This window comes from Equus quagga, chromosome 18 (genome assembly GCF_021613505.1).
Source record: "Equus quagga isolate Etosha38 chromosome 18, UCLA_HA_Equagga_1.0, whole genome shotgun sequence".
NCBI classification, from domain to species: domain Eukaryota; kingdom Metazoa; phylum Chordata; class Mammalia; order Perissodactyla; family Equidae; genus Equus; species Equus quagga.
Genome location: NC_060284.1, coordinates 24,754,186 through 24,771,139, shown reverse-complemented (window position 1 = coordinate 24,771,139; position 16,954 = coordinate 24,754,186). Strand labels below are relative to the sequence as shown.

The 16,954-nt window shown below is 39.3% G+C and overlaps 1 protein-coding gene across 8 annotated transcripts in view; it reads right to left on the bottom strand.

The window, feature by feature from the left end:
* Window positions 1-390: 390 nt before the first annotated feature.
* LRRC8B (leucine rich repeat containing 8 VRAC subunit B) overlaps window positions 391-16,954 on the bottom strand; it is a 65,740-nt gene continuing 49,176 nt past the window's right edge. For all 8 annotated transcript variants that reach the window (XM_046645448.1, XM_046645447.1, XM_046645450.1 and 5 more), the window contains 3 exons: window positions 15,688-15,789; window positions 11,760-13,924; window positions 391-3,950 (listed from right to left, as the gene is read on the bottom strand). In XM_046645448.1, the coding sequence (XP_046501404.1) occupies window positions 3,678-3,950; window positions 11,760-13,898 (2,412 nt within the window). In that variant the 5' untranslated portion in view covers window positions 13,899-13,924; window positions 15,688-15,789 and the 3' untranslated portion in view covers window positions 391-3,677. The remainder of the gene's footprint in view (window positions 3,951-11,759; window positions 13,925-15,687; window positions 15,790-16,954) is intronic.

Below are 16,954 nucleotides of genomic sequence, written 5' to 3'. Positions count from 1 at the left end.
TTTCCAGAAAGAAATAAACATAGATTCTGATACAATATACAGTTACTGAAAACAAAGTGGACTTACAGTTATAGTCTCATGCTTTTGGTAGGGTTGAGGGATCACTGGATCAGCTCTGCATATTGCAGGGATGGGTAAGGTAGAACAACTCAATTAGGCATAATTATAAGGCCTGGCTTCTCTCCAAATAAATACCTGCTACAGAATCACTGGAAGTTCCCTGGCACAAATATATTCTGTTTCTATGCAAGTGCTGATCAAATTTAAGGAGGTGGGAGAGGGGAGAAGGAAAACAATACTTTATGTGGATAGGATGATGCTAAGAGAATGTAAATATGGAAAGAGTATTTTATTGCCAATACAAGGAAATAAAGCTATAAATCCACAGAATAATTGTTTGATTATTTTAATGGTTTCTGAACCCATCAATATTATGCAATATTTTAATTAAACATATAAAATTTGAATCATCAAACATTTGAAGAACAGAAACAAATATTTTCACTATCAAACAATAATGTTATGCCAATAACTCATGGCAGCAGACCAGAGCACACAAATTGAAGCTATGCCACAGCGCCAAGATCCTGTGGATCTCTATTTACCCTGTTTAACACAAATATTGTTAAGTGACAGTGAAATATGGTGACATCTGGGGGGAAAAAATCAAGATTGAGGATGAAGAATGAAAACACAGTATCTATGTGCCACATAGATATACTCTGACATAGGTTAGGAAAAGAACACCACACCTTACCAGGAATGCTCAAAACTGCTTAGGCTCTCAGACAAAGGGTGAGCATTCAGTTTTCTTTTAAATATTACAACTAAGAGTAGAACACTCCATGATTACAAGTAATGAATAAAAAAGAATTCATATTGTAGCATTAACCTACCTGTCGCAACTTTGGAAAAAAATACTAAATATATCCAAAACTAAGTTACATTTTGCATACAGAGGGGTTTGTGTGTCTCTATTTGTATGCAAGCTCATTTGTGTGTGTCTGTGTGTGTGTGTGCATGTAAATAAAATGAACCAATGCCATTGCTAGCATAAGCCATCAACTTTGTTCTGAATAACATCCACTTTTATTTTCTAGAAAATGCACTAAACATTCTTGGACATGTGCCAACTAAAGTCTCACAATTAATTGGACAGACTTCATTTTCTTCATTTACAATCCTCTTAAATAAATATGAATACTTGTAAAATGAAGGTCTGCTCCAACAATGCAGTAAAGGTGGCATCAACACATTTTCGTACGTCAAGTGGTGTTCTCAGAATTCATTGCATCAGTGCCACGTTATTTCAAAAGCTACGTGAACACTGGTGTGTAACATCGACATACAAAAGAAATCTAAAAACTATGGCATCAAGGACAACAGAGTTTGCATCAGTAACTATACCCTAGTGTTTGGAAAGCAGCTTACAATATTCACTATTGATAGTAACTTGCTTCCAGAAATTTCGAGAGGTGATAAGGAAGATTTAGCCAATGACTTCTGCAGGTGAACAGAATCAGTGACTAGACATGGAGAAGTTCTAGTTTGTCAGGGGAATGGTAGCAAATCTGAAATTTGTTTTGAAAACTATTCTTTATAGAAGAGGGTGGGATTTTTCATATAAATTATGGCTCATTATGTGGCCGAAAACATTTAGACACTTCTCCATGTATTATATTCATGTCCAAAATTTAAGATAATCCTATCCAACACTGGAATAGTACATAGTATATTGTGAAACATTAAAATGACCATTAACTCATATTTTAAAAAAAAGAAAATAACAAAAAACCCTAGACATAGTCAGAATCTGTTTTCTGAAGTCTTAGAAGAAAGTTTCATCAGTCATGCCTGGGTCCCTGAGAACTTGAATGTTCTGACTAAAGGCAAGTTTTGGTAAGAAAACATTTTTACACTGTTCCTTTTCATTCAGAATAAGCAATAATGTCTTAGGCAGGTTTTGGTGTTTTATATTTTTTATAGCTAATATTATTGAAATTTCATTTGACACGAACAATTTTCTTCTGTGAGCTTCAGTCCAGGGGTGTGTGGCAGGTGAGGGAAGCTACATTTTGCTATAATTGAAAGACTTCCTTTCATCTTTCTACAATGGGCAAAGCAAGAAAAACATACTGCACACGACAATTCTATGTTTACAGTACTTTACCCACAGATTTTCCAGTTTTGTCTAGGAGCAATTAATAGATTACTTCAGTTACATCCCAAATGAGATGGCATCATAATGCCTAGACCAATTAGAAAAACACATTAAAAATGCACATTTCCCAAAAATGAGTCAGTTGATTTTATTCATTTTACAATATGCATGATAATAAAAGGCCAAACACAAAGCTCTTTATAAAAAAGAGCAAAATATGTTCCAGAAAAGTTAGACAAAGGCATGAGATGAATTTCAGTTAAATGGATCTACTTCTTTGTGAGCTTTGAGAACCCATCCTAAACACTGAATAGAGGCTGTTTTATATTATAATCATATCTAGAGGTTGTGCAGATGGAGAAGAAAAGTATTTTGCTTTAACTCCTACTTAATTTCTACAAAGTGTTTTAAAATCAGTTTTAAAGAACCAAATCTGTCCCTCTCTCCTCCATCACAGTTTTTGAAGTAATTAAGAATTGTACCCGTACAATAGCACAGCAACCAGGGAAGAGAGAGGTAGATGATGCGGCCATCCTCTTACAAGGAAACCCCCCAAATATTTTAGGGCGTGAAACACAAGCCTTTTGTTATCCAAAAGTAATTAGTTGCAGAGTACAAAAACATTTTGGAGCAGAATGCACTCAAATATGAAAATCATAAGCAGCCCAAACCAAGTATATTAATAGTAAATTCTTAAAGAAATGCATGTGTTCTCTGTACCTTACAAAATTATTCTCACAGATTTTGAATCCAAGATTATACAATAGAAAATATTTATATGTTTTACATTTAATATAAAAATTATTAGCAAATAAAAAAGGCTTTGATGATACACAGGAAGAAACTGTAGAGAATATGCTAGTTTTCAGGATGCCCTGAGGGTGACATGTCCTAAGTACTCTGCTCCTGTTCTGTGCAGAGGCCAAAGGCTGGCACTTTCTCAGGGTTCATCACTGCTGTTAAGAGAAAACCAGGTGAAGGAAGACTCAAGCAAGCTGGGACAGGAAGTAAAAATTAAACCAAGAAGGAATACTGCCAAGCACAATGCACCCTGCCTAAAAACATTTAAGAACATAAAATCAAAGACAGTGCTGAATATACATCAAGGAGATTTATATGGATGAGTTTATGGTCTAGGCGATAAATATCAAAACAGGAAGTCAGTTAAAACAAGTGTGCAAATAAGTCACGGGGATGGGAGAGGGAGAAGAAAGAGGATCCAATCTTCAAGGTAAAATCTGCAAGGTAGAGATTCAATAATTTCACGTCCCCCATTTCACCCTCAAAGTGTACTTCTTACATCTCAATAAATTAACGATCAGTTATTCACAAACCTTTCGTTCCGCGTCAACACTTTTCCCTGGTTAACTCAGGGCTAGACACCGAGTTGCTTTAATAAGACATTTGCTTATAGTCAGTCATAATTATTACCCATTTTTCATCTTTATAACTTAGGAAATTTTAGTTCTCATTTAAAGCCCTGCGGCATACTTTTGAAAATTATTTTCTCTTTAGGTCAACATTTATCTAAGCACGTCTGCAAACGTTCTGTGACAGGGACAGGAAGAGTAGCGAGCAAATTTTCCTCAACAATCAGACAGCTCCGTTTTAGGGACTGACATCCTTCCAGTTCAGGAGGAAGTGTTTCCAGGTAATTACCAATGAGCTCCAGATGAGTAAGGTTCGACAGCTCACCCACGTGAGGGGACAAACTCATCAGGCTATTTTTCCCCAAAAGTAAACACTGCAGCTTTTTGCACTGAAACAGCCCATCTGGTAGCATCTCAATCTGGAAAGGGAAAAAAAGAAGCCAGTAAAACTGGTTTTTGTTGGCCTAGGATAAGACATTTACTTATTTATAACCCTACCTTTTCCCAAAAACATTTCTGGATGTTTACAGGGATACATATAACAATGATGATAAATTTTAGGAAGATGGAAAAGATAAAGGAAAAATGAGGACATCCTGACGTGGAGTCAGGATTGAGGCTACCATGAACTTCTAACCCTTACTATATACGGGTGGGGAAAAAATTTTGCTCTAAACATTCTAATGAGCAATTCTCAAAGAAAACCTAATCAGTTACAGACTCATTGTCCCAAAGATGAAAAACAAACCAGTAACTCAAGAGAATCATAATTATTCTTGAGTGCTAGATCAGAAATAAATTGCTCTCAAGAGTCCTCATAAAGAGTTTACTGTGTCATGTAATGAGCAACATCCTTAAAAACATCCTGAGAACAGACACAAGGCTATTTCTTAGAATTTTACAATGTAGACTGAAAAATTTATTCTGCTAAAAAAAAAAAAGTTGACAGAGACAAGAAGATATGATAATATATACATGTACATTTCATTCCCCTCTACCAACACACTCATAAGAATTTACCCTTCTTGCTCTCTGGCAGTTTCAATTAAATCATATAACACAGAGAAATAATTTTAAATATGATAAATAGCCTGCAGTAAGGTCAACTTCTAGAGCTGCTCAACTCAACTGCTCCCCTATCTGGTGGGTGGGTTGCATGTGAATTTCTCAGGGAGCCACAGTGCATATATGAAACAGGTTTATTGGTGAAAGACATCCAGACAAGAGTTGAACATGCACAACACCCTCAACCCTTACCATGCCACTGAGAGGTGAGTTTGGGCCAGGCAGAGCTCAACTGCACACACCCTACGCTATAATACTCCACATATGTATACAGCCCAGGACAGGGCATCCAGGCAACTATACAACAATGTAGGTTCCTTGGTTTAGGACGTGGCTTTGTTAGAAACAGGGATGAAAGGGGTACCCTGGAGCTCAGCCTGCTCCTCTGATGGGCAGCACCACTGAGCCCGCTCTCTACTTCCAGGGCCATCCAGAACTACCTCCTCAAAAGGATAAACATTCTCTATAAAAGCTAAAACATGGCCAATTGCATTCAAAAATGCTCATTATGTTGGAAACTCTGCTCTCCTCCATCACCCACCCATTCAGTCAGTACTGGGTCCTTGAAAATAAACCCAATTATCACTGTTACTAAGACCAGCATTCAATATAGCTCATCACTACATCAACTACTAGGTATAAGCAAAGGGAAAATATCTACCCTTTTATTTCATTCCCTTCTCAAGAATGCAGACACAAAACGGTACATACGTAGATTTCAATATAGAGATGTGGCAAAGAGATGAGAGACTGAAGAAATGTAACCCCTTTCTAAAGCAACCCCTTCTAGTCAGAGACATCTGCAGCTCAGAAGTAGTACAAGTAGTGGAAATAATCAGTCTCGTACAATGCACTCAGGGTCAAGAGTGCCTTATGGAGCCTAAGCGATGACTTAGGCAAACCGGCTGAAAAGAGAGAAGGCTTGGCTTATCTGTAGTCACTGAACATGTGCTGAGAGCCTTCTTTTATGCCAGGCTCTGAGCCAGGTGTTGGGGATAAAGTGCTGAGCAAGACAGATGGGTCTTTAAGAACCACAGTCTAATGCAGGGTTTCTCAACCTTGGTACTGTTGACATTCTGGGTGGGATAATTCCTTTTGTGGGGGTGTCCTGTGCATGGTAGGATATAGCAGCATCCCTGGCCTCTACCCCCTAGATGCCAGTGCCACACCCCTCCCCAGCTGTGACAACTAGCAATGTCTCCAGACACATGTCTCCTGCGGGGCAAAACTGCCCCCATTTGAGAAGCACTGGTTTAATAGGAGAGAGAAATATTAGACAAATACACAAAGAATTAGTCTGTAAGGGGTGCTGCAAAGAAGGGTGCCCTAACCGGAGCTGCATTAGGTAATCCCATCTCTCCCCTCTTCAGTCAGCTTCCAGATCCCCAGCAAGTACCTTGCTTAATAGGACAGATTTCCTATTGGGTGAACACTCTGAAGCCAGTGCCCTCACTCTCCTGTCTGGCTATCAGCACTACCACGTTCTCACCAATCTTCTTTCAAATCTCTAAATTTGTGATTTTAGCAACTTCTCAGCCCCTAGTGCAGGATGGGGATTCCACAAGGCAATAGGAGTGAGCCTCTGGGGCCAGAGGCTACATGGCTCCTCAACTGTGTTGCACTCCTGAAAATAAGTCAAGGGCTGGGTTAGTGGTACTGCTTGCTGAGTGCCAAGTGTCCAGCTCAGGGGCCTTCTCTCAGCGTCAGCACCCAGCTAAGGCACAGGACCTTAACTACCGACTCAAATTCAATTATGCTAAAGGCAGCTGGGGAGCTGTGTTGGAGACTCAAGGCTTTACCTCAACTCAGCCATTTTATCCTGAAAAATCTACTTACACCCTTAAAACTAATTTGCCCTGAAGCTTACAAGAACACCAAACACATTTTAGTTAGACCAATCAATTTTACAAAAATTTTCAGATAGCATTTATACATACTAAGTTCAAGCATACTCTTTCTTAGACAATATAATATATGAGCCAGAAAGGAAAAAAGTTACCCTAATGGACCACTGATTTCTTCTCAAAAATCAAAAGAAATGATTACAGTCTATCAAGGACATGATAAGCTTCATAAACAGAAAGGTTTTATAGAATAAACTATAACAATTACATATAATAAACTACAAAATAAACTGAAAAAAAAAAAAAAAGAAAAACTAATGGCTACATTATCATTCTATATCCTGAAATTCCCTGGCAACCAAAAATCTTCAACAAGACGTATGGGCCCCAGAATATCTGAGGAAGGATGGTTCTCTTCTTATATCTAAGGCTGACACCGATAATTAAACACTCCACTGTTTTCCAGAGGCTGGATCTTGCTTCAGATTCCTTCTCAATGTCAGCTTTCCTTTATTTCTGGCCACTGACACATGCTACCCTAGGACATGCTAACCAAATCCATAAAATCCAATCATGTCAACAAACAAAGCTGAATATTTCCATTTCTAAGTAGTGATGTCAAAAACAACAAGCACTGCCACGTAAATGATCTTCAGAAGGAACTTCTACATTATTCACCTTCTGGCTAGAGGTCTTTGTGTTAATAAAAGAAATGCATCAAATGCAGAACTGTAGAAGTCTGAAGACCTTGGAGTGGCTTTTAAGATTTGAGTGAAGCTATTAAAATCTCCCCCTTTCTCTGTGCTTCTCCACCACATTCAATACCATCAGAATCCAATTACACTTTGGCTCTGGGATAGAGATGGATGCTGCCTCTCCCTCTCCCATCTTCCACACCCATCCACACACACCACTGCTTCCCATGTAACATCATTTGGATTGATGTATCTGAGATGTAGTAGAAACAGCACTAGTGTAGGGGTTGGAACACTTGGGTTCCATCCCAGATCCACCACTAGGAAGCTTCAGACCTTACGCCAATCACTCTGAGCCTCAGTTTCAGTATCAGTAAAATGAGTGCAGTGGAATACAGCAGAGGTTGGCAATGTTTTCCTCTAAAGGAGCAGGATAGTAAATATTTTAGACTTTGTGGACCAAGAGGCAAAACTGAAAATATCATGTAGGTACTTATATAACGGGAGAGGGGCTGGCCCGGTGGTGCAGTGGTTAAGTTTGTGCGCTCTGCTTCAGCAGCTGGGGTTTGTTGGTTAGGATCCCAGCACTGCTTATCAAGCCATGCTGTGGCAGGCGTCCCACATATAAAGTAGAGGAAGATGGGCACAGATGTTAGCTCAGGGCCAGTCCTCCTCAGCAAAAAGAGGAGGATTGGCAGTGGATGTTAGCTCATGGCTGTCTTCCTCAAAAAGAAAAAAAAAAAAATGAGAAAAAATTTCATGAAATTCAAAATATAATAATAACAATTGAGCAAAATTTTTTGTAGTACAGGCCCGCTAATGAGCACAATGGAATTTATTCATGGACACTGAAATTTGAATTTCATATAATTTTCATGTGTGACGAAATAATATTATTCTTTTGATTTTTTTTCCCTCAACCATTTAAAAATTAAAAACCATTCTTAGCTAAGACTGTGGGTGAATTTGGCTCCCAGGCTGCAGTTTGCCGACCTCCAGACTAGATGGCCCACAGTGTTCCTTTCAGATATAAGAGTCTTTGTCTCTTGTTTTTAATCTATATTCCTACTTCTAAATCATAAGTGATTAAACCTTCTCATGGGGTTTTGTTTCTTGATTGTCCTCTCCCAACCCCTCTATATGCTATAATCAGAGTCTCCTTTGAAGGTACCAGATCAGGCAAACTAGCACTTTCAAGCTCAAGTCTCACCCCAGCTACTACTCAATGAATCAAACATGAACTTGACAGACAGACTTCAAGGCACTCTCCATTCTGACCCATCTTGCTAAATGCTCTCATCTCACTACCTCTGGGCATGCCTGCTGCAATCCTCGGTGCATGACCTCTCTCCTGTTCCACTTCCCCGATCTAGTGATCTCAGGAACACTCCTTTCAATAGTTACTATGAAACAGAGTGTCTTGCTCAAATACATCTGGCAAACATTGCACAGCATATCTCCCTCTTGGAGAAGCACAGGGTACACTCATACATTAACGGCTCTGAGGAATCGTGCTGCAAAAATATGATAGAAAGAAATGTTTAATATTTTCCGTGATAACACCTCTTACTCTTCTAGAGAAGAAACTCTGGAGTGCCCTCTCAGTGAATGTCTGCCATCTGGGACCTGCCCAACATCTTTGATGTCTAGAGAATGCCCTGTATCATCTTGGTGAGACTCTTGGTGGGAAGCAGAGCCCACTTCCCACTGGTGGCATTGACAACATCAGATTCTTATGTTCCCGGCTCCCTTACAGCTCCAGTGTGGGTCTGCATAAGCTCTGCCAATCAGGTGCTCAGACTTGGACTTTGAACTGGGGCTACAGTCACAAAGAAGCAGAAACTAGGAAGAACCTGTTTTGTGGGAGGGCGAGGGCTGCAGTAGCAGCAGCATCAAGTTTTCAGGGGTAGCATTGGTGCCCAGGGCTGTACGGTCAGCGGCAGGGCATCCTCACCATTTTGCTTTTGTGCTATGATTTTGGCTCTGGTTCTTTTTGCTTTCTGACTAAGTTTGTGCTTGATTGTTTCCCAGGCTTGATTCTGCACCCTTTTCAGTGATAGTACAGATGCACAACATTCTTTCAATAATGCCTGCTTAACCCCAGAGTTAGTATTTGTTGTCTCCATCTATGAACTGCTATACTGCCCCAGTCTTTAGAAGAGTCTTTAAAACCTCCTCTTGCAAGAATCTTTACCAACTTCTATTCCAAATGGACAAATCAATTCACATTTCTGAGTATATGCATATCTAAATATTTATGCATCCAATTTTGTCTTATTTTTTAATTTTTATAAATATTTTGGTCTACCTCATAGAATCATGAGCACCTCAAGGTTAGAAGGAACTTTGAAATTATTTAAATACCTACATGAAACATGAATTCCCGATTCCCTTTAACAACATTCCTGCCAAGTGGTTGACAATCTATATCTGAGCAGTTTTATTAATAAGAAAATCACTTCTCCCTTCTCAAATTTCATTCAATCTTTGGACAGAGTTTTGGGAAAGATAAGAAATCTTCTCCTGCTTGTCCCAGTTCTAACACTTATGGCTACTCCCAATAAGCTTTCTGTTTTATTTAAGTCTTCCAGATATTTGAGGACCAATATTGTGGACAATTTTTCTCTCCCCCTACCTTCCCCAATACTTCTCATCATTAGGCAAAACTGTTCCCCAGAAAGGAACTTTTCCGTTCTCTGGTCACTTTCTTCTGAGCGAGTTCCAGTTTCTCCATATCCTTGTTAAATAAGTCTCTTCATAGTTCTGAGGGCAGTGTTCCTCACCCATTCAAAGGTTTCATGCTCATCATTATGCTCTGAGGATGCTCAGCTACTTCTTACTATTAGACTTCTGAGACAACTAGGCCAAAGATATCCTTCTACTCTGGCATAAATTACTTTCAGGATAAGGCTTTTCATGTGCTCTAAGAATCCTCCCTCATTCAAGATAGGATGTGTCTGACACTCACACCTAATCTCTCTTTCAGACACCGTCAAGAAGTCAATAAACTTGGTGTCAAAAGTACCAACAGTCTTAGGTTGCATCATATTAAACTAGAAAAAAACATTAACCTGCTCATACATTTAAATAATTTATGGCCAGCTAACAATTTAATCAGCTCTGACTTTCAAAAGTTCATGTAGTGATTTAACTGTATAACAACTTAGTGGAACCAATGCCTTTCGAAATAATCACATATACTTTTGATTGTAGATTTAACAATGGAAAAAATATAATCAAAATATTAATATTAATCAACTGCACAATTAAATGACACTAATGATAAATCTCCGGACCTGTAGTTTTCAAGATATGTCACCAGACCAGCAGCATCAACTTCACCTGGGACTTTTTAGAAGTGCAAATTCTCAGATCCTGTACCCGCCCTAATAAACCCTGGAAATGGGGCTCAGCAATCTGCCTTTTAACAAGTCCTTCAGGTAATTCTGATGTACACTGCTAATCCAGATCAATCCTAAAGGCGTTTTGAAACTTTATAATCTTTTAAGACCTGAAGACTCCTCATTTATCTTAGAATGGGCTCTATCCTTTTATATATGAGTAAAGTCTTCAGAGTTCTACAAATCAGCATAAATTTTGCTCTCATTCTCCAACTTTCTGGTATTTCTCCAACAATCCATGGATTTTGAAGATGACGTTTGGAGATTAACATGTTTATTAGCCTACACCATGCTCATAGCTATATGTAACATGAAATATAAATTACAAAAAGTCTAGGAGATAATACATTTTTGCGTGGAGAAGAAGAAAATAGTTCCCATGTTCAACCAGAGGAAGATCACTTTCATCTTTGGCACACCTGATTTCTGACAGGTTTCTTTTCTTTTTCCCATATGGACATTACCATCACTTTCTTGCCCTTTCAGTTAGCATAAATTTTTACTTTTTCCTCCTCCCTCACATTTTAACCTAGGAAGCTACTCATCTATTTTGTTTTTTGTTTTGTTAAGTTTTCCTTAACTTGGCTTTACTGTTGCAAATTATGGTTCATTTTTAAAGCATGGATGCTGGGAAAGCTTCTAAGAAGACCGAGTGCTGCATTATAGAACCAGGCCTTTCATTTTGAATTGTCTTTCTAGACATGCATATAGATTTCAAGTCTCTCTTACTGCATCACAAAAAAGATTTATGAATAATTCATGATCCCAGTATTTTTAACAAAAAGTTCTTCTCCTGTGACAGATTTGGAAAGCTGAAAAGTTTTACAGAACTTTCTAAGTACTTAAGACCTCCCCAAAATGAAAAGTAAGCTCTGTCATAACTAATTAATTAGTTTAAAATACTTCAACTGTGATGTTTATGTAAAAAACGGAGAAAAAGAATAAAGAGAACATTTGTTGAGCAACTACTATGTGCCAGGATATGTGCCAAATGCTTACATATTTTTTCATAAAATCTCCATTACAACTTGTAAGTTAGATAAGAAACTGATGCTCAGTGTTTTGGTAATTTGTTCACAATCACATATCTAATAAGTGGTGGTCAGCCCAGGCTCAGAAGATGCTTACTATGATTTAAGTCCATTTTCTTTATCTACGTTATACACTGCAACAGCAGATACTCAAAAGACTGGCTGAATAAAGAGAAGAACGGATTTACTTACATTGTTGTTGGTCACAGCAAAGTACTGCAAATTACTTAGATACTGGATTTCTTCTGGAATGAAGGTCAGGTGGTTATAGCTTAGATCCAAATAGTGTAGTTTGGTGCATAGGAAAAGCTGCAGGGGCAGATTCTCAATATTATTATGGTCCAAAGAGAGCTGCTCTAGATTAGATAATGCCCCAATTTGGGCAGGAATATAAGCAATGTTATTGTGCCACAACTTTAAGCAGGAAAGATTCTGAAGATGCTGAAAGCTAATGATCTCTTCCACAGTTTTAAGATTATTTTCTTTTAGGTCTAACTCATGCAAATTGTTCAGGCTAAAAATGGAGTGTGGAATGCGTTCCAGGTCGCAGCTGATCAGCTCTAGGCTTTTCAGATTGACCATCTTTTTCAAGTTGTTCAACACAACCAGTTTGCTCCCCTCATTATCGAGGGACAACTTCTGCAGTGAAGGCAGGAGGTCTGTAATGACTTGCGGGATCCGGGAGAGGCTGCTCTTCAAGTAAAGGGTCCTCAGGTTTTTTAAGTCCTGAAATCCCTCCACTTGCATGGTACTCAACTGCTCAGGCAGAACACAGCCTGACAGATAAAGTTCCTTGAGATTCTTCAGGTGAAATACCCAGCGCGGAATTTTCCCCATTTCAGTAAATTTTAGGCGGAGGATTTTTAAATTCTCCTCTAGGAAGGCTAGTGCAGGATGGTCTACCACCAGAGACGAATGGTACACATGAAGCTCCTTGAGGTTGACCAGCTGGGAGACTGTGGAGGGCAGCTTGACCTCAGGGATAAGCTCCAGGCTTAGCACTTCAATTTCAGTTAGCTCAAAGACATTGTCTGGAAGACCGTTTAACATAAAAAGATGCAGTTCTACCTTGTCCTGGGAATTCCTCACAAGCTTACTTTTCAGTTTCTCAACCGTCCATTCGTTATTGAGGTTGATCTGTTTCAGTTTGTTCTCACTGACCTCCGAAAGGAATATGGAGAAGCGTTTAGAATAAAGAGGATCATACTGATCAGCCAGATGGAGGATGAAGGCGAAGTCATTCTTGACATCAGGAATATCGCTGTAGTTGCTTTTTTCTCTCAACGCCTCAAAGGAATATTGCTTCAGGGAACTCCTCAGCATCCACCACAAGCTGTAGGAGGAGGTGAGGCCATAAAGTATAACCAAAATGACATAAAACGAAGCCAGGACCTTAAATATTTCTGCCAAGGAGTAGACACACTGGTAGCGCTTATATCCTGTAAAAGCCTGCACGTCAACTGAACAGTCAATTTCAAGAGTGATATAGGTTAAAAAATACGGAACGTAAGTTATGATGAGGACAAACAAAATGACTTTGACTATAATCTGCTTCAGATACACTCTATAAATGATGTCCTTCTGCTCCACGTGCATGCGGAACCTTTTCACTTTTTCAAAGATGGCTTTGGCCTGTTCGCCCTCCTTCTTGTCCAGGACGCTGGAAGTTGGGCTTTCTATGCCAGCTGACTCCAAGCCAGGCTGCGGATAGGGCAACGACTGCTTGTTGGAGTCAACATCGGCTGAACACCCTGAGGAGGAAAGCAAAACCTTGGACTTGGAGAGTGTCAGGGGCCTCACAGACTGCTCGGCCACTGTTTCTGACAGGGCGCGGGTGGTCCACGGAGAGTCGAAGCACTTGTGAAGGATGGCCACAAAATGTTCCAGCCTGGAGCTGGTACTGGGGTAGTGAAGCCAGAAGTTGCTGCAGGCTGCAAAGATGAGCGTGTGCAAGAGCACCAGGTAGGGGAAAAACTTTGCGAACCAGTGGAGCTGTTTCTCGTAACAGACGGCGTCGATATAAGAGTACTGCTGGCGGTGGAGGTCATTCTGGATTCTGACAGGCAGCGGAAGCGGTGTCCTAGGATCAGAGGATGTGTTCACGCTGGCTTTCAGGATGTCCCAAGGCACGGCGCAGTGATTGTCGAATTCCACCTTACACGGAAGACAGCACAGAACCCTGCTCTGCGTCAGCTGGAGCGCTCCGGCCAGCACAGCCACCAGCAGCATGATCAGGGTGATGTAATACCAGAAGACGTCCCACCATGGCTTGAGGATGTGATAAGATGACTGGGCATCTGCTAAACATTTTAGCTCTGTTAGCGTAATCATGACTTTTCCTTGTTGGAGTACAGAAACTGGAAGAGGAAAATAAAAGCAAAACCACTGAAGCAAGTACCCCAAATGAGCAATAACTCTAATGCTTGTACATGCATGGTCTCCCAAGGAAGACTTAGCTCAGGGGCCCAAACCTGGCAGGTGGGGCTGATCAAGGGGATAGAAGTCTTCTCGTTCATTTATTCAGCCTTAAAGAAGTCAACTGTTCAAAAAATTCCTAATTAGTAAAATCTAGACCATGTATAAGAGGGCACAGAGTAAGAAAGATAAAAAAAAATATTTGGATCTAATAACATATCTGGTAACAAAAAAATCAAAGCAGCGTGGTCATCTTTTGCTGGTACTCCAGCTCTAACCCATGACCAGTGGCATCTCTTGCACCTTCTTGAGCCTGAAGTCTTATCATCTTTCCTGGGTCTCAGGTTCTCTCTCTAGATATCCTAGTACAGGTAGCACCCCCCAAGGAAGCCTTTTTTGTTCTCATTAGTTCTCCCTCGAGGGACTGGTATCCTGCCTTGAACCCTAGAATCCCATTACAGAGGCTTCCTGTTAATAAGTGTCTTCTCTTTTGCTGGTCAGCCCCAGTACATTCCTGACCATCTGACCCTGAACTCCATACCTTCATACTCTCCCACTTGTTAGGGTATCCCACGATGCCTGATTTTAACTGCTGGACTGGAGCACCACTTTCTGCCTGCATCCTTCTCTGGGCATCAATCATATTATATGGATTCAACTTCTTCTAAGGACCTGCAGGCTTGATTACATGACACCTCAGGGCTCCCTTCCTTTATTTTCAGTGGGTCTATTTCTAACTCTCAACTCCTCCCATTCTGCTTCACCCCACTGCAGTTGACCATAATTGTATGTGGAGACAAGACAAAAACCAAAAATAAGATGATCAGATGAGACAAAGAGAAAATCCCGGACTTAGACCCCCAAATACCATCAACATGATATGGAAGGGGGGATGGCAGAAAACAGTGCTGGATGAACACATGAAAAATACCTAGAGATTTTAGTTGACGTGAATATATACGTTTATCTAATCGTGTGATAGCTATTATGTTAAATACAGCTAGAATATGACTATAATCTGTGGCCATATTAATAGATGAACCTAGATAGAGAGGCAACAGTCCTTTTGTGCCTGCCTAGTGAGATCACACCTGGAGCCCAACGCTCAGTCACAGGTTAAAAACTAAGTGGGCAACAAAATAATCAGGAGTTACTGTTTGTCTGCAAACCATTACCTATGGAGGAACACAGGTAATTGATGATAGTCAAATGAGATAAAAGATGACTAGGAGAACCTGAGAATTCAATCTTACATTTTTGTGTGACTTCTTGGATGAAAGAATAAGTGGATTTGTTCCAGAGGCAGAACTAGGTGGGTGAACATTTTAGAAATTCATATTTTGATTCAATTTGTGGTAGACCATCCACAAAATTGGCCACTCTGTAACACAGTTCAGCCCCTTCTTCCTACCAGGGTTGAGATGAATAAGATGTCAGGGATGTTGAAAAGAATTCTTAGTAATGGACAAAGAGTATGAACCAAATCATCTCTAAGGGCTTTTCCAGCTCAAAGTTTATGACTTTATATGTCCTCTCAAAGGTCCTGAGAGTTAATTCATTTAAGATATGCAACTGAAATGGCAGAAGAATGTAAACACAAACGGCTTTAACAATGATAAGAGTATCTGGCAGAGAGTGAATATCTACTCAACAAAGAACAAGTCAACTGTCACAAAAATAATGTGCTTTAAATATTTATACTTACTATAATGAAAAAAATGATTCCAATAAGTAGATTATGCTTCAATCAGGAGGCCTACACCTTTTGAAATTTCTTAGACACACCATCTCTGTGTTGGTCTTCATTCTACGAGAAAGCATAGGCATCTTGAAATAGCTGCAATCATTTAAACAAACAAAAATTGGAGATCCTGTCTTCAGAGACCCTCTCCATGATAAGATATGATATGACAAATAGATTTTTGTAGATCAGTTCACTTTTCACACTGGGGTACATTCTGGCAAAGCTAATATACAGGACCCCATCCATGTTAGAACTCACTCCCCAAACTCCCTTAAATTACAGAAAAATTTCTATGGAAATTTAGATGTAACGTATTTTAAAATCCTGTCTCTACAACACTTAGATGAACACTTAGCTTTCTGCAAGCAGTCTACATATGCTAATTTCTCTCATTTAATCCTCATACACAGATGGTCTTATTTACATTTCTCAGATGGCCTGTCAAACCGTGTAATTTCTGCACCCTAATTTAAAACCACACATCTATTCAAATAAGAAGGCTCAGTGCTCTTAAAATTTAGCCTACTTATTTCATTAGAAATAGTCACAAGTTAATCACTTTTTAAGAGAGTTCAGAAATATGACTGAAAATCTCTGAAATTATGGCATCATTAAATGCAGCCACGCTTTTTATTAGTTTTTTTTCTTTACCTTGTAGGTTAATAAAAGCCATTCTTAACATCTACTTCGAATAATCAATTGCAATAGTTTAAATCACATACATATCAACCAGTTTGAAATGTGAGAACATTCTAAAACATACAAAACATTTTTAAATTGGGTCTGAAAAGTTTTTAGTGCCTATGTAACTTCTAAAAAGTTGCAAGGAAGGTTTATATATTTGCCCTGAAGATATAATCCTTTTTTTGGTTTATTCAGTACTTGAAATCCAGCTCAGAGTACTGACCCCAAATTGTAGTCAAGATATTTTCAGTGATAATGTTGTGACCTTGTCATTTTCAAAGATCAACAAGTTGGGCATGTTTGAAATCTACTTTGGATTTACCAATCCATGTGCAAAGCCTGCTTTATAATTACTAACCCGGATCAAGTTATTTTGCAGGCCAGAAAGCACAGTTAGTGTGTCTGACAACCCAGCTGTATGCTAATTCACACCTAGCAACTCAGGAGTATGAGTTTCTCAGTCACATTTCATTTTTAAAAGGCTTACAACATCTGATACACAACTGCATTTATGTGTAGCAAGCAGGATAAAGACATTTGATGC